This window comes from Dendrobates tinctorius, unplaced genomic scaffold (genome assembly GCF_039654945.1).
Source record: "Dendrobates tinctorius isolate UK_male_01 unplaced genomic scaffold, ASM3965494v1 ptg000036l, whole genome shotgun sequence".
NCBI lineage: Eukaryota > Metazoa > Chordata > Amphibia > Anura > Dendrobatidae > Dendrobates > Dendrobates tinctorius.
Window position 1 is genome coordinate 26681717 of NW_027361704.1, and position 27275 is coordinate 26708991.

The window sequence follows — 27275 nt, forward strand, 5'->3', positions numbered from 1 at the left end:
TTCTTTTGTTAAAAGGTATTAATTAGAAGATTTACCAGTCTGAGGTTGCCTAATATTTTCTTGAATAAAAGTGGCAGTCCCAGACTGGTGACGAGTCCTCTTTAATGCTGATGATGACACCCAGTATTTCACAGGTAGAAACTGGTTTTCAGTTTACAGAGGAGAGCATGTACCGAACTGGTGGTCTGACTAGAGATCACATGACAGTGCTAATTTAATAATGCTTGTATATATAAATTGGTAATAAGTATTCATTCAATGTTCTTTAAACAGTGGTCCTTAAAACTTTTATGGATTGGAGTGGGACCATACAAAACTTGCCTGTTGGCAATATAATTTACATTATAATACAATCTTCTGTGCCATAAATAAGAACCCTTGGACAGAAGGATAAATTAATCTATATTGTTTTTAAACACTGTTTTTCGGTGATTACGTTGTATCTTAGTTCATACTGCACCCACACACACACAAATGATACCCCATTTGAAAGGTAAACTTGCCCCTTCAGCAAGAAAACAGCTAAACAAACCACACATCCGCAATTTGATCACAAAATACAGTTTAACATTAATTTTCATAAACCTGCAGTAAGGAAAAATGACCTGCAGGTGGCACCACAGTACCCCAAAGCACACTACCACAAAGCTGCTTACAGACATCACAAACAAATCCAAACATTTGCCTTGGGGGTTTTCCAGCTTGCCCAACCTATTTTAGCCAAATTGCAGGATTGCACACATTCATCTGCAGGTGAGGCACATATGCAAACACATTTGTAAACATGCACTGCCTATGGAATTGCACACTTGCTCCGTTCATACTCCACCCACACAAACAAATGATACACCAGTTGAAAGGTCAAATTACCTGCAGGTGGCAGCACACTACCCCAAAGCACACTACCACAAAGCTGCTTACAGACATCACACACAAATCCAAACATTTGCCTTGGGGTCTTTCCAGCTTGCTCAAGTGCTTGCCCAGCCTACTTCAGGCACATTGGAGGATTGCACACTTCACTGCAGGTGAGTCACATATACAAACACATTAGTAAACATGCACTGCTTTTTCGCTGATTACTTCGCCCCACTCACACAAATGATACACCATTTGAAAGGTAAACTTGCTACCTCCTTCAGCACAAAAAGAGCCAAACAAACCACACATTCATGATTTTATCACTAAATACAGTTTAAACATTCATTTTCATAAACCTGCAGAAAGACACAATGACCTGCAGGTGGCACCTCTACCGGAAGACATTTTTTGGCCTCTACTTATCAAACCAGTTTATTGTATTACCAATCTACATATATAAATACCTGTCTGTGTTCATCATCTCATGAAATATATTTACATTTGACCAGCTTGCTTTTTCTGAAATTGCCGGCACCCCCGACAACCAATGTGCGAAAATTTTGCACGGGCCAAGCTAGTAATATATAATAATGATCACATGCTCTGTAACATAGGAGAGCCACAATAAAGCCGCACAATCTCAACGCATAAAACAGTTAAACATTTTCATTAGGATTTAATAACTCGCTGAAGATACGTCCAAGCGTTTACAGTGGTTTAACCCCTCAGTTCCAGTTATATCAGACACTAGCGGGAAACCACAATTAGAGTCATCTGGGGTCATCATCTGACAAAACATATCAATATAAAAAAGCTATTGCTTGAACAGTTTTGATTGTATGTGAAGTTAAAGCTGTAAAGATCAGACCACCCAATAATGTACTGGATCAGTGTGTGTGGCCGGCATTCCAGCATTATAAAATTATTGATTTCAGACATGAGAGAGCAATCTGGTTTAGAGTAAGTAAAATCAGACTGATGCACTCGAGTCCCAGTCCGGGACTGCATGACAGCACAATATTACGCACTGTTGACGCATTTTGGTATGTCATCCTGCAGTAATTGGAATACATTCCAACAGGCTAAAAGAGTCAGTAGATCAACGCCCCCCACCAGCTGTCAGTAAAGGTTGTCAAGTTACTCTAGCCATGCAGAACTGATAGATTTTACAAAGTCAATGCAAGCAATTGCCTTCATAGGTACAGTGCAGGCTCTGAAAGAAGAAACTTCTGACCAGTATTTAGAGCCTCACTGAGCGCTCTCACTCCCATTTATGATTTTATGGCGGAGTTTTAGCAATTGGAGCTCCATTCTGGAACCACATTAAAGATACAACCTTAAGTAATCAAATAATGACCTGAAGATTATTCACATCCTCATTCCCTTCCTCACATTACACGGCCCATTTACAATCAGAGGAAAACTAAGTACTTATTACGAGGATTCCCGAACAAAAAAGGATCCAACCTGCTGTAACCATTACCAGCCAACAAGTGCGTACGGACCTTGGTTCTACACTCAGCGCGCCATTTATATCCGCCAGAGCTGGGGCGGGGGTTCATACTAGTAGAAAAATATATAAATATAAAATATAAAAGCATATTAAAATGATAGAAGCAATGTTTAAGTAGAAAACATCACGTTTTCTTCTTGGCAAACAAACAGCGGAAGACTTTTGTGATGATGTTCGGTAACTTTCCATTTATTCATTTACAAAATGCAGCATACAGGAAATCACCATATATTAAAGGGGTTTTCCATTTTAAGTTGTATCCCCAAGCAAAGTTTTTTGTTGTAAATGAAAAACTAAGTGACGCATTACTCACCCTTCCCGGGTCCACCGCTGCTGCTCCTGGTGTCTGTTGCTGTCTGCAGCACTAACAGCACGTGGACAGCGCACCACCCAGGTAAACAACAAAAGACACTGGGAGCAAAGGCAAATACTCAAGGCCGGACCCAGGGAGGGTAGAGATGGCGGTTTTCTTTGTTCTGTATTTTTTTATTTTTTTTTTTTTTACAACAAACTGTGCGTGGGTACCCGACAGGCCTGAAAACAGAAACCGCCAAGAAAAACGGGCCTTCAGAATGATCCAAAATGGCTTGAAGGTTATTTAAAAAGGTTGTTACAAAATGGACTCATTGTGATCCTTCCGAAAAAAAAAAAAACCAAAAAAAAAAAAAAACAACAACAAAATACACCACACATTCACCTAGACGCCCTCCTCTCCTCAGTACTGATGCTGGTCTCCTGGCTTCCTTTTGTCATCAAAATTGCAGTGTGCATATATTTATGGTATATCTATGTAATGATGGTGTGGAGCCCCTGAGGGTTCAGTCGCCACAGAGGTACTGCACCTCCTCCCGAGGTGTGGTGCCCCACCATCCAGGTAAGGTGAAGACACCTGACCACACTCCAACACCTGCACCCCACACCACAAAGTAGTGTAGCAAAGCACCTTCGGCGGCTCCCTGCTTGGAGTGTAGCATAGCACCCCTTGGTGGCTCCCTGCTTGGAACACGAAACGTGCTGGGAGGTGAGTGGAGTTTAGTTCACATAAAAGAGCGGGAAGAGTTGAATCAGTCAGTCTTACATTCAGTCAGTGAGTGAGGATGTAGAAGGACAGAGTGTGAAGCAGAGAAGATCCCTGGGAGAGGGATGGAAGAAGGAAGTGTTGCAGCAGGCCACAGTGATCTGGGTCTGCTAGCACAGGAAAGAGAGAGAAAGGAAGCTTGATTCTCCATTGGAAGAAGGATTAGCACGGAACGTGAGGAGAATAAGAGAACAAGGACCAGGGTTAGAGGAGAACCCTTTTCAAGTTCTAAGCGCAAGGCCGGGGTCCGGTCCCCGAGGTTGTACGGATACTAATGGTCCTGCAGCAGACACCGAAGGAATAGAAGTAGTGACCACTTTATTCCCACACAAGGTTTGGGGGTACAACAGCAACATATTAGTGAGACGGGACTCAGTAGCAAGGAGTCCCTGAAGCAGGCTACAGCTGTCTGCCGTACAAGTAGAGTTCATAGGAACATCTGACAGGAGGAACTCCAGTGTAACTCAGTACTAGGAGTACTTAATTCAAAGGCGCTATAAGAGGAGACGTTCAGAAAGGCACATATGTTGTCGGAGTGTTGGAAAGGAGTACTTCATCTTGCCTGGAAGTTGGCTGAGCTCCTGACCCGGAGGACACGGCACGGATGCGGGCACCTGTACCTGCAACAGACTGAGTAAAGCTTTGGAACTACATGCCCTGGTGTCCTCCACTTATTCCTGCGCCAACCTGCCCAGCACTGCTACATCCCTTGCGCCTGACACTACACCATCTAAGTGTCACTTCACCTACACTGCCCTGGGACTACACCCTGTCTGTGGAGGGTTAAAACATCACTGCTGCACCACACCATCTGTCCCAGAGGATCTGTCTGCAGCGTCGGCTTACATCTCTATTGAAGAACACCACAGGTGGCGTCACGAATCGCTTATAAACTTGCACTACCATAAGCACACTGAAACAACCCCTTTTGTAATGGAGCCCCAGGGCCACGGACCGGGTTACTGCTGCCGTGACAACCCCCGTTGAGAAGATCAACTGGCCCGGTACCGAGTACCCCACGGCCCTGGTGAGTGAGGGCGCTCCAATGGCATTTTACATTAATTTGTATGTGGTATTTAATGAGCCAAATAACTGTTTGATTTTATTTGATGCCAGAATATTGTATGTTTTAAAGAACATGAATAGCTTAATCTGAGGCTAGTTTCACACTAGCGTTTAAACGACGCGCGCACGGCGCCGCTAAGCCACGGCCCCTGCCGGCTCCCTGCCCGCCCCTTCCTGTTATCGCCTCCTCCGAGCGCAGAGGGCTGCATGCGTTATGCGCACCCTATCTTTAGCATAGGGTGCGCAGGCCGTGCGCAACTATGAATATAGCGTGCGCTGCGCATTTTTGAATGTGCGCCGTGCGCGCCAAAATGCAACATGCTGCGTTTGGCGCGCACGGCGCACCTCCAAAAATGCGCAGCGCACGCTATAATCATAGTTGCGCACGGCCTGCGCACCCTATGCTAAAGATAGGGTGCGCATAACGCATGCAGCCCTCTGCGCTCGGAGGAGGCGATAACAGGAAGGGGCGGGCAGGGAGCCGGCAGGGGGCGTGGCTTAGCGGCGCCGTGCGCGCGTCGTTTAAACGCTAGTGTGAAACTAGCCTTAGAGCTTCCCCAGGTCCAGCATTGCTGCTCCAATGCGTCCCTCGTCTTTGTGGACAGGTGAGGATGTAGCAGTGACATCACAACTATAGGGCAGGTGAATACTGCAGCCAATCACTTGGTTCAGCAGCTCTGCTGTTTACATCAGGATCACAGCTGAGAGCAGTGATTGGCTGCAGTGGTCGCTTTCCCTGCAGTCGTGTCAACAAGGATCTGGGAAGCATCGCCGGACTTGGGAAAAGCAAGTACAGCTGTGTGATTTCAATAGAGCAACAAACATATATGACAACAAAACGTAATCCCAGACAACCCTTGTAATCATTAGACATGTTGATCTGTCATGTGACCACAGAATGCCAGGTATTGTGGCAGACTCACCAGTGCAGACATAGACCCATTAGACAGATAAGGATCAGACAGCATAAGGAATGGATAACTGGAATATCCTGAACCTTTATACATGACCTCTTCCTGATGTTTGATGCCTACAGGAATGGAAAAAACAGAATTAACAACAATATAAGTTAAGAAGGAAGTACAAAAAAGTAACATTAAATAGAATTTTGATATTTTAAGTAAATTTTTTTCTTTTGAATGAACACTTATTTTATTATCTTACCAATCACTTTCATTTTGCAGATCAGAATCTTGTCTAATAATGGGGGAGATTTATTCAAACAAGTACAGAGTTAGAGTATAGTAGCTGGATACATTAAAGGGCCTATCCCAGTAAAGACACGTATCCCCTATGCAAAGGATATCTGATAAATGTTCGATTTCTTTGGAGTCCCACTGCTGACATCTCCTTAAAGGGAGCCTGTCATGTAAAAAATGCTCTTAAGCTGCAGAGATGGGGTTAATCTGCAGGTTAATAATGTTCTGAAGCAGCCCGGCACCTGCACTGAGATCCCTGCAGCAGAAGGAAATTAACTTTATTCCTCCCGGCAGTCTCAGGCTTTCAGTCATATCGGTGGGTCGGTGTGGCTTCAGTCATTGACCCAGAATTAGAGCTGGTTGCCCTTCAGCGCCAGGGGGGCGTGGTGACTAAAGTCACACTGGCCCACCCCTATGACTGGATGCCTGAAGCTGAAGAGTCAAATAAAGTTCATTTCCTCCTGGCAGTGGGGCCCTCAGCAGCTTCAGAGCACTATTAACCTGTAGATTAAACCCTCTATCTAAAGGTTAAATAGTGTTTTTTTTTACATGATTGGTTCCCTTTAATTCACTAGAATTACGGTCCTGATGCCTCACTCGTTCCCACTGCGGTCAGAATTGAATAGGGTGGCATTGTTTCACATGCACGTTACCACTCCATATAATGTCTATGGGACTTAAGGCACCAAAAAAAAAAAAAAAAATAGCATAACATTGGCAAAACCCACTAATAATGACAGGCTCAGCCAACAGCCTAATGTATGTGGGGACCCCTCGACTCTCTCCCAACAGATGATGTCGGGGTAGGGAAGGGCAAGTCCTATTTCAGACTGCCAATTCTTGTTCTTGGCAAGGTCATAGGAACACGACAGCAGCTCTCTTGTAGAGAACGCAAGCGCTCATGTGAATGCAGGCGTCGGAAGAGATAGCTGCTGGCCAAAGAAGCAGATGACCCATGGTCCAGCCGACAGGTTTTTATATGGGACCCCTTGGAAAACCACCAAGTACAGTGCTTACATAACCTGCCCAATGAATGGAATTGACGGTACATATGTAATCACGCTGCTTCGCCAACTTTGGGCCACAGCAAGAATAAATTGGGGTGTGGTGCAGCAGGGGAGGGACCTGCACAGGAGGGTGCAGCAGGGGAGGAACCTGTAGAGTGTTTTATGGGATTTTTACCCCTTTCAATGAAGCAGGGAGAAGGGATTTAGAAAAAAATTAGTTTATTAAAAATATATATTTTACATATATTATGTCTAAATAATGATAACCAATCACCACTAAACAACTGAATGCTTGTCTGGGATAACACTAATTTTAGTTAGTCCCTTAATTCAGGTTGGCTGAGATCAGACAAAATTGGGGCAAAGGCAGTTATTTAATGCCATAATCTAACAAAATAAAGCACGCTTACCTATTGAATGTATTGCTGCTCGAGCGCCGCTGGTCATTTACAGAGCTGCAGCAGTGACATCCTCTCAGCAACATACAGGGGTTGGACAAAATAATGCAACCACCTAAGTTTTTGGCATCATAATCTTCGAACATGTTATAAACATGCAAACCGTGACATATGGCAATGTTTTGTAGTTGATTTGTGTTATGTGATATGTGTATGTAAATTAACTGTTTGTTTTGCAGAATTGTAAGAACATTGATGAAAACCTGATACCAATGGCAGACCACTCGGATTTTCAAAGAGTCCAAATTGTTGGTGCTCGTATGTCAGGCGCTAGTTTAACAGAAAGTGCCCGAATGCTTGGCGTGTCAAGAGGTACTGTCTCCAAAGTAATGACTGCTTTTGAAAGAGAAGGAAAAACGTCCGCAGCAAAGCACAGGTCTGGCCAAAAGTCGAAGTTGACAGAGAGACCGTCAGACTCTAAGGGTACCGTTACACCTAGCGATGCACCAGCGATCCCGACCAGCGATATGACGCGGTCAGGATCGCTGGTGCATCGCTAGGTGGTCGCTAGTGAGCTGCCACACAGGCAGATCTCACCAGCGACATCGCTGGGGACGGGGATCGCTACTTAGGCCTCTTTCACACTTCAGTTTTTTACAATCAGTCACAATCCACCAGGTTTTGAAAAAAACGAATCCTCAATTTTCTTTTGAGGATCCGTTTTTTTCCCCATTGACTTCCATTACTGGCGGATTGTCGTCCGTTGCATCCGTTTTTTTTGCGGATCCGCCAAAAGTTGCTGTCCGTCACCATCCTCAAAGATTTGAAGACGGAGCTTGCAACGGCTGCCGGACAAAAATATTCTCTCTCTCTCTCTCTTTTTCCCGGCTAGCGTTTCCTTTAAATTTCCTCATTTTCAGGATCCGTCTAAAAACGGATCCTGTGCCATCCGTTCACATCACTTGAGAACGGATCCGCTTGTCTGCCTTTTTGGCAGATTTGAACTGATGCAAAAAACTGAAGTGTGAAAGAGGCCTTACCTGTCACACTAAGCGATCCTGCGTCCTCCCGCCCGGCTCCACGCGTCGCTCGTCGGCGCCACAGGAAGTGACCGACGAGGAATGGTCCAGGAGCATCTCGCGCGATCAGCGATAACCAGCGGGGGAGCCGGTCGGAGGTAAGTATCACATGCAGCAATATCGCTGCAACGTCACAAAATCGGTGACTTTACAGCAATATTGATAGCGATATCGCAGTGTGTAACGGGGGCTTAAAGCGAATTGTGAGAGAGGATCGCAAGACCACGGCTCCAAAAATCACTACGTTTGGAGACAGCCAATAGAAGCATTCCATCCAGACTGCCTTCTCCCAACCGTAAAACATGGCGGAGGTTCTGTGATGATCTGGGGTGCTATTTCGTGGAGATGCGCCAGGCCAATGATATCCCTTCATGGAAGAATTAACAGCCGCGATTATTTAGGTATTTTGGGCGGCCAAGTGCATCCTATGGTTCACGCACTGTTCCCGGAGGGGAACGCCATCTTTCAGGATGATAATGCACAAATCATACAGCTAGAATCGTTAAAGCATGGCACGAGGAACATAATGAAGTTGAGCATCTCATCTGGCCCCCACAATCCCCAGATCTCAACTGTTGTGAATTCGCTTTCTGGCCTCCCTCTGGTTATTACTGAAGGTAGTGGAGCTGGTCAGATCGACAGAGGGGTTGCGAGTTCTCTTTCTGGGCTCCCTCTGGTGGTTACTGGAGGTAATGGAGCTGATCTGATTGACAGAGGCTTGCCACCTGATAATGATGATGACGATTGGAGATCTGGGGTTTCAGATTGGGATTTAAGACAGCCGACTCCCTCTATCCCTGCTGGTGATTTGCTTCCTGTTCCTCCTGAGGTCTGATTTCTCCAGCTCTGTCCCTGCATGTTCAGCTAAGTGGTTTATTTGCTATTCTGCTTGCAATTGATCTGGTTTTGTCTATCTCTTCTTGGTGCAGGTGAGCCAGCTCCGCTGGGGCTGTGCTGAATCACCGCCCATACAGTAAGGTCCATATATATTTGGACAGAGAACATTTTTCTAATTTTTGTTCCAGACATTACCACAATGAATTTTAAACAAAACAATTCAGATGCAGTTGAAGTTCATACTTTCAGCTTTCATTTGAGGGAATCCACATTAAAATTGGATGAAGGGTTTAGGAGTTTCAGCTCCATAACATGTGCCACACCCCATTTTTAAAGGGACCAAAAGTAATTGGACAATTGACTCCAAGGCTATTTCATGGACAGGTCTGTGCAATCCCTTCGTCATGTCATTCTCAATTAAGCAGATAAAAGGCCTGGAGTTGATTTGAGGTGTGGTGCTTGCATTTGGAAGGCTTTGCTGTGAAGGAAACATGCGGTCAAAGGAGCTCTCCATGCAGGTGAAACAAGCCATCCTTAGGCTGCAAAAACAGAAAAAACCCATCCGAGGAATTGCTACAACATTAGGAGTGGCAGAATCCACAGTTTGGTACATCCTGAGAAAGAAAGAAAGCACTGGTGAACTCATCAATGCAAAAAGACCTGGGTGCCCACGGAAGACAACAGTGGTGGATGATCGCAGAATAATCTCGATGGTGAAGATAAACCCCTTCACAACAGCCAACCAAGTGAACAACACTCTTCAGGAGGTAGGCGTATCAATATCCAAATCTACCATAAAGAGAAGACTGCATGAAAGTAAATACAGAGGGTTCACTGCACGGTGCAAGCCACTCATAAGCATCAAGAATAAAAAGGCTAGACTGGACTTTGCTAAAAAAACATCTAAAAAAGCCAGCACAGTTCTGGAAGAACATTCTTTGGACAGATGAAACCAAGATCAACCTCTACCAGAATGATGGAAAGAGAAAAGAGAAAAGTATGGCGAAGGCGTGGCACAGCTCATGATCCAAAGCATACCACATCATCTGTAAAACACGGCAGAGGCAGTGTGATGGCTTGGGCATGCATGGCTGCCAGTGGCACTGGGTCACTAGTGTTTATTGATGATGTGACACAGGACAGAAGCAACGGAATGAATACTGAGGTATTCAGAGCCATACTGTGTGCTCAGATCCAGCCAAATGCAGCCAAACTGATTGGTCATAGTTTCATACTGCAGATGGACAATGACCCAAAACATAAAGCCAAAGCAACCCAGGAGTTTATTAAAGCAAAGAAGTGGAATATTCTTGAATGGCCAAGTCAGTCACCTGATCTCAACCCAATTGAGCATGCATTTCACTTGTTAAAGACTAAACTTCAGACAGAAAGGCCCACAAACAAACAGCAACTGAAAACCACCGCAGTGAAGGCCTGGCAGAACATCAAAAAGGAGGAAACACAGCGTCTGGTGATGTCCATGAGTTCAAGACTCCAGGCAGTCATTGCCAACAAAAGGTTTTCAACCAAGTACTAGAAATGAACATGTTATTTACAATTATTTAATCTGTCCAATTACTTTTGGTCCCTTTAAAAACAGGGTGGCACATGCTGAAAGTCTGAACTTCAACTGCATCTGAATTGTTTTGTTTAAAATTCATTGTGGTAATGTCTAGAACCAAAATTAGAAAAATGTTGTCTCTGTCCAAATATATATGGACCTAACTGTATGTTACTGCTTGTGTCAGTTTGTTTTATCCCTTATTAGATTGGTATATTCTGAAAGCAGAGCAAAAAGAGACCAGAGTGCTAATATAGTGGGGGGCGAAGTCATGTGACTTCAGTGTTTTTTGCATCAGACGTGCTTGACTTTTTGCATGGTTTTTTGTGTGATTGCAGACAGTGTCTTTCCTTTCCTGTCTAGTCAGTGTGGGCCCCATCATTTGTTCAGTCTATTTTCCTACCTGCGTTTGTGTTTTCATCTTGTCTCACCGACAATATATGTTTGGGGGCTGTCTATTCCTTTGGGGTCTGCTCTGGGGCAGTTTAGATTTCCCCTTTCTTGCTTTAGGCTTAGTTAGCTCTCTGGCTGTGCCGAGGCGTCTAAGATCGTCGTAGGTACGCTCCACGGCTACTGCTAGTTGTGTGGATAGGATCAAGGGTTTGCAATCCACTTAGCTACCAACCTCTCTGGTTTTCTGTGGCTTAGCCTGGACCTGCTCTCTTCCTCGGTGACCCATTCATAACACTCAACATTATAGAGCATTTATGGTCGATTTTAGAGATTCAAGTTAGACGTCGATTTCCGCCGCCATCGTCGCTCCAAGAACTGAAGGGTGTTTTAACTGAAGAATGGGCTACAATTCCTTTGGAAAACAATTCACACCTTATATGAATCCATACCTCGGAGAAATGAGGCTGTAATCGCCGCAAAAGGTGGACCTACACCATATTAAACTAACTTTTGTTGATGTTTCCAGGTGTTTCCATTATTTTGTCCAACCCCTGTACAAGTGCTGCAGCCAATTTGAGGAAGGTAGAGTGGCGCCAGTCGAGTATATACAGCGGGTGTAATAAGTTTAGAACATATCACCAATTTTCTATGTAGATATATCTATAAAAGGTGATATTGACATGAAAACTTTTTCTCTGCATCATTTCTCTTAATTACACATAAATTAAGTTATGGACATCTACGATTGATTTCTTTGCCTGGGTGGATTGGATGGGATGTTACGGACATCTGGTGAGAATTTCGAATGTCGATAGCACCTTTAGGGTACATGCACAAGCTGCGGATTCTGCTGCAGGTCCGCTGCAGATTTGGCCGCTGCGGATCCACAGCAGTTCTGCAGACAGTGTACAGTACCATGTAACTCTATGGGATTTACAATTCGCAGTGCACATGCTGCGGTTTTTTCACTGCGGAAAAGCTGCGGCTTTAAATCCAATGAAAGAATTGCCATGTCAGTTCTTTCTGCGGATTCTGCTGCGGTTTGCCACCTATTCCATTGTCCAGGTGTCAAACCGCAGGTCAATTTACCCGCGGTTTTACCTGCGGATCCGCACAGAAAAATCCGCTGGTGAATCTGCAGCGTGTGCGCATAGCCTTAGAGTTTAGAAGAGGACTTCTGCTCCCACCTGACGAAGGACGCTGGTTCCGAAACGCGCGTCGGGGAGTGCCGGGCAATACCTTGTGGCTGTCTCCATATTACGGGTATGTTACATGTATATTGGCTCACATAGTTTGAGCATCATTCCATGGTCACACACTGTGTTATAGGTCTATTCACTACTATGACATATGATTAAAATGGATTTATATACTAGTTTATAACCCAATTGTGGACAGAATTATTCTGCTGTGGTATGTGGTAATTTGATATATTCGCTAGTTTATATATTGTTTACATTTTATATATATTAAATTCTTTATTGACATCTTTGTGTGGTATGGAGATATACTATATCATGTTATGATACCTTTTATCAGACAGTCCGTATGAATGATCATACATTTGTATAGAGTAATTAAAAAATTTTTTTTAGGTTTGCCCTTGGCACTTGCTTTTACACTATCTATCTATGATTGCCTGTATTGAATTAATTAAAGAATAAAAATATTTTGTTTTAATATATATTCCAGTCCCATTGTCTTTCTATTTTTGATGGTCCATACATAGTGGTTTGTTTCTATTACAGTATTGAATGGTTTCCATTCAAATTTATGACATACAAGGAATAATTTAATATGTGCATTATTTTGATTTCATTATTGTTATTATAGGTAGATTGATACAATATTTTATTATTTTCCTATTGTGGTGTCTATTTTGTTATTAATCCCACCTAACCAGTAGAATAAACCTCCACACATTAGTCTGTGACAGGGACTAATATTTTATGGATTATTTCCCATTGCTCCTCCAGAAACCGCATGCGGTATATTGCGTCCCCTCACACAGAGGTCTCACCAGCAGTGACTCTCACCATCTACCATCCTTCTCTCACACATGGGCACACTCCTTGCCGAGATCACTGGAAGGCAGAATATTTTAATATCCGCTCACCACAGTTATTACATTTGGTAACGTCTCCGACAAAAGATGTGATGATTTTAATACGGTATGTCACTCCTTATCATCCGCTGTCTAGACGCAAGCCTTTGTTCTTCATCAATTAGACTTATCTGGGTCCTTCAAACATCATTTATTTGAGCTGTTTACACTCCAGGAGAAGCAATGACTAATCCTGCAAGATGTCACTTCAAGGTAAAAAGAGCAAAACAATAGGGTCACACATGACAAATCACAACTCAGGTACAGTGGCGCTCGCTCCTACAACAGTTGAGGTGAAAGTATTCTGACAAGCTATTTTCCTTTGCGGTGTATTAGCACCACTCCCCTGGTGGCTCGCTGCAGAGGAAATGTCACAACTGTACTCTGCAAAGCTGCTCATCAATGACTATTCAGTTCTAGAGTGAAGTTAGTATGTACTATAAGGGTACACTTAATCCCAAATTCCACCTAATGTTTTCCACAATGCCAAAGGAATATACTGCACTTACACAGAGCTAAATATTTACCGTAGGTGGTCCTACCATTGGTGGTAGGACATACAGCAAGGGGTATATGCGGTAAGCTCCCCACTACAACAAGCAATGCAAAAAAAAAAAAAACCTCCTCAAGTAAAGGACTTATAGTAAAAAAAAAAAAGTTGTAATCCAGCATCATGAGAAGTAAAAAAATATTGTCTTTATCAACATTTTATTGAGATGGTCGTTTAATCAACATCATACAGGGGAAAGAAAAGTTATATGACAGGTTTTCTATCTCCTGTATGAATTTGATCAACATTTTGTGAAGATGGTTATTTATTTTAATTTTAAAAAGGAAGATGGTTATTTATCAAAGACAAACTTTTTCTATTTCTAGTGTAGGGAACTCAGTGGTCTGCACTGTTCTCTTACAGATCCAAAGTAAATACGACTAGTAGGAGAGTTCTGACTTTCTTCCATACTCCAGAAGCATACCGATAGGATTCGGTCTCTTCTGTGTCTGAGAAATAAAATGTAGGATTGTGAAACCCACTGGATGAGAACATAGGCTGTGAGTGATGACAATTTCTGTACATCGCTGTGGAATACGTTGGAAATATTTAAGCCACAAATAACCTGCTAGTGAGAGTTGTCCCATTACCGGTAATGAAGAGTGGCCAACCAAGGTCGGCACCTCTCTCCCAAGAAAAGGGTAGGTGGATACCTTCACAGGATCTTAGGAAACCCAAACCAACCAAACATTCAGCAGAACGGTCAAAGGAAATGATCCAAAACATATTCATGTCTAAATCATCAGACAAGATGGAAGATTGGTGCTTCATGTGTTCAATACAGGACATTTGTGACCATTTACTGTGTTGGTTAGCCGTGTTTGGATTATAGCAGATTATGGCTGGGGTACATATTAATGGCCCCACACACAGACTAATGTTGGCTGAACCCATCGATGTCTATGGGCTTGGCTGACAGTATAATGTGTATGGGTCAATTGATGGCCTGGGAAGACCCCAATCAGGCATCTCCGATTTCATAGTGAAGACGGCTTTGCTCTACCGGGGATATGCCATGGTCTTACAGAACAGAGGAGTGTATGGGAGAACCGGCCGATATACCTGTTGGTACAACGATCGGCAAAGCTTCATTCAGAAGACACCCATCTCACGTGTATGGTCCAGCTTCTTCCCTGGACAAAAAATCACATCAACATCCCAACATTCATTATTGGGACAATCCTCCAAACAGAACGTTCTATCAAGATTGGAAAAACTACACAGTATCAAAAAAAAAAAAGCAACAGAACAAAGCCAGTCCCTATAGTAATTACATGATATCATTGCTATCCACATTACACAGATGTAACACTTTTAGGCCAGTACATATATAGATTTACACATTGTGAACATTGCTAAAAGCGGAAAGTTTCATTCAGATCATAACACAGAACTAAGGCTAGGGAATGGGTAAGATATCATTAGGATTTCCTATTATTACATAACTTCACCTGTCACACAATTCAATAATACTGTGTGTCCCAACTTCTGGCACTGGCCTTCAAAATAATAGAGTCTGATTGATGGCAAATTGCTCAGAAACATCCATATCTATTCTATATCCAGTATTTATTGACTACTGATGTTTATAAGGAATCTGGCAACAAGTTTTTGCTATTGCAATTGAGAGCAGCCTGATGCAGTGGCAGAGACCCTGATTCCAGCAAAGTATCACTAACTTTCTTGGTTGCTGCAGTTTAAAAAAAAAAAAAAAAAAAAAAAAAAAAAATCACTGTTTTATCTGCTGCAGGTCTACTAGTTCTTTGAATACTGAGCTTTGGATAAAGCTTTCTCTGTACACTGTGCATAGGCAGAAAGTGGCAAAGGAGTGGTGAAAATGGCGTTAATCACAGTGCATGAATGTGAAGGACTACCTGGCAGCAGGTGTTCTAGTCCTGTAGTGATAATCTCCCACTCAAAACAGTAATTTTATCCAAACTACAGCAAGCCGAGTGACACATTGCAGGAATAAGAGTCTCTGCCCCTACATTATGCTGTCAGATCAGGTGGCATAAACCTTGTGACAGAGTCAATTTAAAAGCTAGGTACACTACAAACAATAACTATTAAAAAGTATTATTCCTCTGGCATGAAAGTTCACGATCGTCCCCCCTAAGCATCAGATGCAAGGCAGGGGTCTGCCAATCACACCAACATCAAACTGCCCATAAACTCCTGCACAAAACCATTTCTCAATGTGCTATCACCACAGTGATGGGACAAGTCATGACTTTTTTGGGTTGTCACGAGAACTATTCTGTGCTGGAAAAGCAGAGATGAACTCATTCTCCGTCAAGGTGGAGCAATTAGATTTGCCACTGGTCAAGGAGGTGCATGTGGTCGAATAGGGTAAAAAAAAGATGAAGAAAAGTGCCGAAAACTGGCATTGTTATCAAAAAGCCAATCGGAGGTCAGCTTTTATTCTTTCGGCTAAGTTCCCACAATGAGTACTTGGTGCGAATATTTCATTGCATTTTTGAGTGCTTATTTTTAAATTCTTTTTTTTTTTTTTTTTTACTTGCTTTGGAAAATTCCAGTAGCTTCGCCTTGATAAACCTTTATTAATAAAGTCATGTGCAGATTACATTCGTTTCATTTGCACATATAATAATGCATAAATCTATATGGGGAAAAAAAAACACAAATGAAATATTTACTGCAAAAGAAAAATTGGCCTGTTGCAGACTTCAAAATTGAACTGCAGGTCAGTTTCTCCACCCTGAAGAAAAATTTAAAAAAAAAAGCATAGTGTGCATGAGATTTACATAACTCCCGTTCACTTTCTTCACTGTAAGACGCTGCTGTTTTGTGCATGTAAATAACGAGTGGAATGAATGGACCAAATGTTCATCAGGTGGAAGTGGCGGATTAAGTGGACTATGGGCCCGGGGCTGTTCATAAAACCTGGGCCCCTGTACCCCCCTTCCCACCTGAGCGCTGCGGTCCCCGTGCGGGAATTGACAGCCGTACGGACCGCAGCACTTAGTTTGCTGCGGGTCCATACGGAAAACCCGCCACCATTCCACCACGTGTGGACATGGCCTAAAAAGACGTTGCACATAAGCTGTAGGCCTACGGCCAATACGCACAAAATCGCCCAACGTGATCCTGGCCATAGGGGATCCACTTTAATGTCCCCACTTTAATTTGAAGTCCCCTTACTTCATCCATTGCAGTCCCCTATCACCCACTCACTTCATCTGCAGTGCCGCTTCATCATTTGCAGCCCCTTATCCCCCCTTCCATTTCATCATGTGCAGTCCCCTTCCCCCCCAACTTCATGTGCAGCCCCACTCCCCCATCATCATGTTTAGTTAATTTTACCCCCACATCATGTGCAGTCCCCCTTACCCCCACTTCATGTGCAGTGCCCCTTACCCCCAATTCATCATGTGCAGTCCCTCTTACCCCCAATTCATCATGTTCAGTCCCACTTACCCCTTAATTCATCATGTGCAGTTCCCCTTACCCCCAATTCATCATGTGCAGTCCCACTTACCCCTTAATTCATCATGTGCAGTCCCCCTTATCCCCCACTTCATCATGTGCAGCCCCACTTATCCCCCACTTCATCATGTTCAGCCCCACTCACCCCCCCTTCATCATATGCAGCCCCACTCACCCCCCTTCATCATGTGAAGCCCCCACTCATCCCCCCCTTCATCCTGTGAAGCCCCCACTCACCCCCTTCATCCTGTACAACCCCAGTCACCCCCCTTCATCATATACAGCCCCCAGTCACCCCCCTTCATCATATACAGCCCCCAGTCACCCCCCCTTCATCATTTACAGGCCCCAGTCACCCCCCTTCATCATATACAGTCCCCAGTCACCCCCCTTCATCATATACAGTCCCCAGTCACCCCCCTTCATCATATACAGGCCCCAGTCACCCTTCATTGTGTACAGCCCCCACTCACCCCCCCTTCATCATATACAGGCCCCAGTCACCCCCCCTTCATCATGTACAGCCCCAATCACCCCCCCTTCATTGTGTACAGCCCCCACTTACCCCCCCTTCATCATATACAGGCCCCAGTCACCCCCCCCTTCATCATGTACAGCCCCAGTCACCCCCCCTTCATTGTGTACAGCCCCCACTCACCCCCTCCCCCATTTAATTCATTTTATAAATAAAAAAAAAAATAAAAAAAAGTTCCCCATACTTACCTCACAGCCGGCTCGCTCCCCAGCAGCGCCTCTGTTTTCAGCATCCTCCGGGACATGTCGGCGCGTGCAGGATGACGTCATCGCGCACGCCCGACATCTGACCCGGAAGTACAGCCGGAGGGAGCCGGAGCTGAGCAGCCGTCAAGGTGACGGCCGTGCACAGCTCCCGGCCCCTCATAGAATGTGACGCGGGCGGCTGTCTGCTGCCGGCGGCGTCACAGCACAGGGCACGGCTGGCCCTGTACAGGTGCTGGGGGAGCGGTCCGGGGGGCATTTGCCTCTCTGCCACCCGGCCCAGCGCGCCCCTGCCCCCCCAAAAAACCTTGGGCCCGGAGCGACCGCCCCATCCGCCCCTATTAAGATCCGCCATTGTCAGGTGGACTGAGCCCCTGTGATGGTTGTTATGGGCAACATTCTTTTTTATTTTTGACACTTTTAACAGAATCTATCCTATAGAGTGTCTGCAGGCCGAGAGATTCTGTTCCCTTACATCCCGCCACCACATGACTGCACATTCCCCGTGTCACATCCATCCCCCACTTTAGCTCCAGGTGACCCCTGCCTAATGTGGCTAGCATCTGTGCTTGTATGCAGCAGAGATCCTCTTTACAATCAGCGACCTGCCAGCCAAAGCCTTATAAAATGGTACCTGGGAAAGCAGTAATAATACTGGTTATTCCAGTTACGGAGTGACGCAGTGCTACATGGACCTGACCTGTAGGAACTACTGTATGTTATTTCTCACATATGGAGATCTGCTGCTCAGCACCTGTAGAAGCTGCGGCTCTAGGCTTAGGCTTCATTCAGACCTTCATTTTGGTTTCTACATCCATCAAACACTTACAGTTTTTTCTCTCTCATGTGTGATACGTATTGCCTCCGTTTTGCATCTATTGCTTCTCGTCCATTTTGTAAAACCTGAAGCACATAGACCTTTCACAATGGGTCAGTGAAACACAGATGGAAAACTGAAGTAAAAACTACTGGTATGTCATCTGTTTATAACAGATCTCCATAGAATGTAATGGCCCAGACTAAATAGCAAAACAGATGAGAATATGACATGGGCCACATCTACAGGGTCAGTATTTTACCTCAGCATTGGGCAGTATTTTACCTCAGTATTTGGTCAGTATTTTACCTCAGTATTTGGTCAGTATTTTACCTCAGCATTTGGTCAGTATTTTACCTCAGCATTTGGTCAGTATTTTACCTCAGCATTTGGTCAGTATTTTACCTCAGCATTTGGTCAGTATTTTACCTCAGCATTTGGTCAGTATTTTACCTCAGCATTTGGTCAGTATTTTACCTCAGCATTGGGCAGTATTTTACCTCAGTATTTGGTCAGCATTTTACCTCAGCATTGGGCAGTATTTTACCTCAGTATTTGACCTCAGTATTTGGTCAGTATTTTAACTCAGTATTTGGTCAGTATTTGACCTCAGCATTGGTCAGTATTTGACCTCAGTATTTGTAAGCCAAAGCCAGGAGTGGGTTATAAACACAGAAGTGGTGCCGTGTTTCTATTATACTTTTCCTCTGACTGTCCCACTCCTGGTTTTGGCTTACAAATACTGAGGTAAAATACTGACCAGGTACTGAATGTGTGAAATGTGGCTGAAAATGTGAAGTCCTCAACAGACGGTTTAATCTCTTATCGACTCGCCACACTCCCGTCAGATTTCTACAGTCTCATTATAATACAGGAGGGGTCCCATTCACCTACAGAAAGCAAAGATCTTGTATGTGGAGAAGGGAAACAAAGAATATTAGAAAGTTACATCATTATTTAATTATCGCATGATGAAAAAGTAAGTGTTGGTAAAGAGACAGAGAAATACCCAGAAGAATAAAAATATGCACAAAATATGGGCATGAGAATTGTGCCAAAAGATGATGGCTCTTGTTTTCCAAAAGCCTCTGATCATTTGTCAGCGCCTTAATTTTAAAAAAAAGTTTAGCTACATTTTGCCCAATCCATGCCGAGCTCACCCCGCCCATATCAGAGAAGCAAATCTAACCAAGCGGCAAAACACAAAAAAGGGTGAAAAACTAGATCAACTGTCACCGCTGTGAACAACGTTGTCGGTTGTCAATAGCTGGGTTAAAAACGTGCATCAGGACATGTATCCCATAGCCGATAACCAGCCCTGGTAACGTAAACGGTAACAAAAATTACAAGACACAATAGGCACACTTTTAGTTATGGCGTCAGGGTAAATCCACATGTGATGGAAATGCTGCGGATTTTACCTCCAGATTTGGGCAGGTAAAATCCACAGAGGATCCAAACATACTGCACATAGCAGCCGCATGGTGCAGACTTCTTCAGCAAGGAGATCCGAGTACATCCAAAGGTGCGCTCACACACTTTGTGTCATGTGTAGACCCGCCGCGTGCTGCAGGACTAGCTTTATGAATCTCATCCACATTATGCAGATTTTTTCATGTCAATTTCAATTTACCCTGCACCTTTTACAGCGGTGCTAATGGTGAAACCTGTGGTGCATTGCTGCAGATTGTCCTATGTGAACCCACCATAAAGCAGCAACATGGCCGCTCGTTTGGAGATGTGATGCAGATTTTTTTTCTACCAATAAAATGTAGCGCATGCGCATTTTGCTGCAGTTTTATGGTGAAATCAGACTCATGTGAATCCAGTCTTAGAATACGGCCACACAGGATGGAAAACCTGTATTCTGATTGTAGATTTTCCATCAGCAAATTTCAGACAAGAAGTCTGCGGCAACGTTGTCCTGAGCTTCGCACACTAACATGCAGAATTTCCGCCAGTGTTTACTGCAGATCAATGCCAGAAAACAGCGGCGATTCCACATTAAAAATGTGCTTTTTTTGTTATTAAATCAGCTGCAAACATCCAAAAGCAGGGGGGGGGGGGGAAACACAATAAAGGCGCAGAAAGAATTCACACGACACAAAAAAAAAGACGAACACCGCAGCTCAAAGACCGCAAGGGAAAAAGTACAACGTGGAACTGATTTTAGGAAAGTCATTAATTTAGCGGCTATCGAAAAACGATCCTTTATTTCCACCATGGAAAAAGGGAAACAAAAACACTGCGTGTGAACAAGCACCTAGGGACTTGTGTAAAAAGTCTGTTCATTCTGCTGTTTTTTTTTTTGTTATGTGCAGAAAATACTCCGCATTTAACAGTTCAAGCCTGCTGTATATATATTGTATATGAAAACAATGGGAACTGTACATATTTGGTGGCTTTGTTTCCTGTAGACCTTTATGGGAAGCCAGAAAAAAAAATAAAAGTGAAAAAAATATGTATATATCACAATTGCAATATTGAGTGGGGAATTGTAGTGCTTCCGCACTAAAATGTACATTAAAACCCACTACATATAATCTGCACCAAAAAGACGTGAAAAAAAAAAAAAATGCAAAAAAAAAAAAAAAAAAAAAAAAAAAAAAAAGGTGGCTAATGAATATTTTGCAAGGACACCTGTGAGAGCACACTGAAAAATAACGCCATGGGAAAAAAATATATTGTTTCCTGCATGAGAAAATTTGTGTTACAAGCAAGATTTGCTGCAGAATTGCGGCGGTCACTAATTATATATATATATATATATATATATATATATATATATATATATATATATATATATACACACACACACACACACACACACAATGAATAAAGGGGCATCCGCACTGCACAATTATCCTGGGAATGCTCATCATCCAGTAACCATGCAGTCTAAAATGTCAAAATGCTTGTCAGTCGGGTGAAATGATCGCTTGGTTTGGTCAGAAGATCATCGTTCTTGGCAGCGCAATGTCCTGGGTACATAGTACTCGTGCTGCCGAGAACAATGATAGCCTATGTGCACTGAATGAACGATAACCGATCGTTAAGTGCAGTCTGACTGTAAAGAGGCCGATCAGTATACACTTACCGATTAACAGTTGTTTAATGTTGCGCGTTGGCGTATGTGCACCCAAGTGTACCAACAGCGGAGCTGAGAATGTGCTGAACCATCCACAGCTGCTGTACTGTTACTGAACGCTGCTGCTGCTGGAAAATCTGGACTGCAACTAATATGCAAGGTGTACACGCAACCAAGCAGTGCCCCGGGTGGCACTAATGTCATAATGTCAACGGGTGCCCAGGGGGGCACTAATATCAGTGACCCTGGGTGGCACCAATATAAAAGGTTACCCCGAGTGACACTAATGTCTCCAGTTACTCCGGGTGGCACCAATACCAGCAGTTACCCCAGGTGGCACCAATACCAGCAGTTACCCCAGGTGGCACCAATACCAGCAGTTACCCCAGGTGGCACCAATACCAGCAGTTACCCCAGGTGGCACCAATACCAGCAGTTACCCCAGGTGGCACCAATACCAGCAGTTACCCCAGGTGGCACCAATACCAGCAGTTACCCCGAGTGGCACCAATGTTACCCCGGGTGGCACTAATAAAAGCCGTTGACATTGGTGGCACCAATGTCACCAGTTACCCCGAGTGGCACCAATGTCACCAGTTACCCCGAGTGGCACCAATGTCACCAGTTACCCCGAGTGGCACCAATGTCACCAGTTACCCCGAGTGGCACCAATGTCACCAGTTACCCCGGGTGGCACCAATGTCACCAGTTACCCCGGGTGGCACCAATGTCACCAGTTACCCCGGGTGGCACCAATGTCACCAGTTACCCCGGGTGGCACCAATGTCACCAGTTACCCCGAGTGGCACCAATGTCACCAGTTACCCCGAGTGGCACCAATGTCACCAGTTACCCCGAGTGGCACCAATGTCACCAGTTACCCCGGGTGGCACCAATGTTACCCCGGGTGGCACCAATATAAGCCGTTAACCTCGGTGGCACTAATGTCACAAGTTACCGCAGAAGGCAATATTATCAGTCATGCTCCTTGTAAGTTGTGGGCACGGTGCCTGCAGGTTGCCTGGCACTCTGAGCGGATGCCACAGGTCACCCGTTGCCTCCGGCCTGTGGTGGGCTCTGCTGGAGGAGGGGAGGCAGTGGAGCTTACCATCGTCCATGTGATCTGCCAGCTTCTCCTGGTAGCCTCTGTGCGCCTCCTGTCCCCGCCGGATCGCCTGTGGGGAGAGCAGGGAGTGAGGAGTTGTGTGCGGACGCCGGGCAGCGGCGGCACCCGGGGACACTGCGCTTACCTCCGGGTGAGCCTCGGACTCATTGACCAGCGAGGACTTGAGGTCGGCCAGGTCGCGCTCAGTGAAGGCATTCTCCTGGATCTTCTCCTCCTGCTCGCCCTCGTCTTTGAAGGAGATCATCTCATCGCTGGCGCCCAGGTCCTCCTCTCCTCCGCTGCTCAGCTGGGGCATGGTCGCTGCTGGAGCCCCTGCTCGGGCACTGAGGGCGGCACAGAGCTTGGGGGCACAGGGCTCACAGTGCAGCACCAGGCAGGCGATCGCTGCCCTGCATGAGGGGAGGGGGCACAGGGAAAAGTTTGGAGGGAGCTGATGGCAAGCACAGGACAGGAGCTGTGCAGTCTGGAGTCTGTGATCGTGTGAGGACAAGGGGAAGGCAGAGCACTTCAAAGCACGCCGCCTGCTGATTGATGGCTGCGCCGAGCACTCGGGGGCTGAACCAAGGCGGCAGAGCAGGCTCTTAAAGAGACAGGCCCCCTCAGTCATAGGGGATGAGAGTGATGGCCCACAGGGGGCAGAGTGTGCAGGACCTGCTGCTCGCAAGGCATCTCTTCTGCCAGGGGAACCAGCTTCTAGTAGGAAGGACACCTCACACTTCCCCAAGTGTGCCCCAAGTCTTGTCCTATATTGTACTCGGCACTGACTGATGAGAATACACTCAGGACAGTTCATCCGCAGCAGATCAGGCGCTTTCTGACCACAGATGTCGCTATCGTTACCTTTTGCCATCAATTGGTTGGTCGATCTGTTAGTCCTCATGCACAGACCTTGTATGGAGGCAAAACGCGTCCGTAAAACTGCGTACGTGGAGAAAGCGACGTTATACGCAGCTATTAGACTGGTTTCACATTAGCGTTCTTGTGAGCAGCGCATCCATGCGCATGCGTCATGCGTAACTATGCTTAACACGGCATACACATGGTCTTGCGTTTGCATGCGTTCGTCTGCGTTTTTGTGCGCATGCGTTCTTTCCAGGTGTGCGTCTAGACGCGCTGGACGCAGCATGTTGCATTTTTGGGTCCGTCCAAAGGCGTAAAAAAAACGCATGCACACGCTTGCGCACAGAATGCGTCAAAACAAGGCATTACAGGCTATGGGAGCACAGGCGTGTGCATGGACATGCGTATGCCTGCGTTTGCGTACACATGCGTTTTATGAGTAAACATGTCTAGACACTGGTTTAAACCACCCCCTTCCCATGACACACACCCACTGGGGTCCCATTGGTGGAGTCTGTTTCAAGGATTTTTCAAGGATTTTCCTCCTGTGAAATGTGACACCTAGAAAACACATGCACATAAAAAATGCAAACGCATGCAAAAACGCATGTGCGTTTTTGCATGCGTTTCTACTTGTGCACGATGCACTGCGCACAAAGACGCAAATGTGAAACTAGCCATGCCGTACTTCACTGGTAAACTCTTCATATGAAATGAAACCTGCAGCCAGGATTGTCTGCAGGGAAAGCTCACGGCCGTCAGCGCTGTCAATCACTGGTGAGGGAGGCGTGGCATGCAGAACAAGGGGGCGGAGACATGCACCAAGCACAATAATTAGCATATTTATGTAGGAGGCAGCGATTAGAAGAGCAAGGTCTCGTACACATGTCTGAGCACGGACCGCCAATGCACGGACTGGCTGAGGGTCCCCCGACCCGAGTGAAACAAAACTGTCATGTGTGAGTCATTTTTTGTTATTATGGAGCCTGAATAGACGCATGTAAATTTTGCAGTTGCAGTTTTAACTGCAGAACCAAAGTTTTTCTAAACTAAAGAAAATATTAAAAATTTATATTTCAAATCTGCCCCAAAAACTCATCAAATAAAGGGAAAAAAGCTTAAAGCAGCAAAAACCCAATAATCAGAGAACACTGCTATTGCTTAGGCCGGTTTCACATTCGCGCTTTTGAGCGCAGCGACGGCCTGCGCACGGCCGCCGCTAAGCCCCGCCTCCACCGGTATCTCCGCCTCCGGGCGCATGACGTTGCATGCGTCATGCGTCCCCTATCTTCATCACAGAGGGCGCAGGCCGTGTGCAGTCTGCGCACAGTCTGCGTTTGGCGGCGCATGCGTCCTTTTGACGGTGCGCCGAGCAGCGCCAAACGCAACCTGTTGCATTTTGGTTGTGCTCGGCGCACCGTCAAAAGGATGCATGCGCCGCCAAACGCAGACTGTGCGCAGACTGCGCACGGCCTGCGCCCTCTGTGATGAAGATAGGGGACGCACGACGCATGCAATGTCATGCGCCCGGAGGCGGAGATACCGGTGGAGGCGGGGCAGGGGGCGGGGCTTAGCGGCGGCCGTGCGCAGGCCGTCGCTGCGCTCAAAAGCGCGAATGTGAAACTGGCCTTACTTTGTGCAGACAACAAGTAGCAGGGAAAGGCAGAGTTTACACTATGTATATACACAGTACATAGACGTATGAGGGCTTGTTTTTTTGCGGAATAATTTGTATTTTTCAATGACACCATCCATTATTTTATCATGTGTTATACTGGAAAGCACAATAAAATTCCAAGGCGCGGAAATTCCAAAGAAATGCAATTTTGCAATTTTTTAAAATTTATTTTTTATTCACAGCATTGATTATATGGTTGAAATGGCCTGGTGATATGATTCTCCAGGTCAGTTTGATTACAACGATACCAAACATGCATAGTTTTGTTTGTTTGTTTATAACATTTAACTGGTAACAAAAAATCAAATTTGTAAAAAAAAAAAAAATTTGCTTATTGTCACTATTTTCTGAGACCCTTAACAATTTCACTTTTCAAATGATGGGGCAGTGGGAGGGCTTGTTTTTTGTGCCCTAAGCTTCTATTTTTATTGATACCATTTTGGGGTAGATAGAGTGTTTTGAATGTCTCTTTTATGCATTTTTTCTTTTTGTGTTTTTTTTCTTTTTTCTTTTAAATTTAGCTTTATTTTGTAGTACCCTAGGGAACATGCAGTCATCTGATTGTTTGTGCTATACACGGCAATACCACAGTATTGCCGTATATAGTAAAACTCACGGTCTCTTAACATCAGCCACAGCCAAGCACAGGGGTCTTCAGCAGAACCCTCGCTGTCATAGGAAGCTATCTCTGCCCTGTGATCATATTCCAGGTGTGCCAATGGTAGTTAAACAGTACACCCCTCCCCTGGGATACACGCCGTAAATGAGCGATCACACGTGGCTGTTAGAGGCAGATGATGGCTGAATATCACAGACATCATCTGCTGGCAAAGATGCATGCTCAGCCTCTGAGCCTGCATCAAAGTCAAGGGGCCGGAGTATGATGGAAATAAACATTATATGTCAGTAAGGGGTTGAAGTTCCTGCCCTGAACCAGATTTCTAAGACACTGTACAACATTCCCACTGGTCTTTGTAAAAAATGTGTGTGGTGGGGGCATGAAGGAATTTTGCTGTCTGCCGCTTTCCGACAGTTTTCCTGATCTCTCTTGGCTCCATGTGTACACTGAGTGTATTTTTTTTCTTGCGTTTTTGAAGTGGAATCTAAGCAGAAACTCAAATTTTTTGTGGAATTTTGAAATTTGGAATAGTTTCCACTCAGTTTCTACTCCAAAAACTCCTCGAAAAATTTTGCGTGTACATAGCCTTATCATGCCTCTTCACAAGGATATTGTAAAAAGTCTATGGAATTAACAAATAAAACAGCAACGCTGACTGACGTGGAAACATGTGGCTGTTACAGAATTTATTGATTACAACATTTATTTATCAAACCAAGCATAGATCGGATTTTCTTTTCTCAGGAGACACTGGATGGCCTGTCAACACTGGACAGCACCAGAATAAATACTCCCCAGTTGCACCGCTCCAACTTGGGGATGACAAATGTCTCGGTTCTTCCCCTGCTACAATTTTCACCTGTTCCCTAGGAACTGTCCCAGCAAAAACTAAACCCTAAAGGGGGTTTTACACTAAGCGATATCGCTAGCAATATCGCTAAAACGTCACTGGTTTTGTGACGTTATAGTGATATTGCTAGCGATATCGCTATGTGTGATACTTACCAACGACCGGCTCCCCCGCTGTCCATCGCTGATCGCGCGAGATTGTCCGGCTCCATTTCTCGTCGGGGGCTTCCTGCTGGGCTTCCTGCTGTGTGAGACGAGCGACACGTGGAGGCGGGCGGGAGGACGTCAGGATCGCTGTGTGTGAAAGGTGAGTATCGTGCGCTGCGTCGCTGCTGCATCGCTGTGAGATCTTTCTGTATGAAAGCTCACTAGCGATCATTTAGCGATGCATCAGCGATCCTGACCGGGTCATATCGCTGGTCGGATCG

At 45.0% G+C, this 27275-nt stretch overlaps 1 protein-coding gene across 12 annotated transcripts in view; it reads right to left on the reverse strand.

Annotated features, from left to right (window-relative positions):
• Positions 1-23437, reverse strand: part of TCF7 (transcription factor 7) — a 219032-nt gene extending 195595 nt beyond the window's left edge. For 3 of the 12 annotated variants that reach the window (XM_073573771.1, XM_073573775.1, XM_073573772.1), the window contains exons 1-2: positions 22844-23437; positions 5441-5547 (exon numbers count right to left, since the gene is read on the reverse strand). In XM_073573771.1, coding sequence (XP_073429872.1) covers positions 5441-5547; positions 22844-23156 — 420 coding nt within the window. In that variant the 5' untranslated portion in view covers positions 23157-23437. The remainder of the gene's footprint in view (positions 1-5440; positions 5548-22843) is intronic. The other 9 variants (XM_073573778.1, XM_073573777.1, XM_073573766.1 and 6 more) reach the window with 7 other exon arrangements.
• Positions 23438-27275: the final 3838 nt, after the last annotated feature.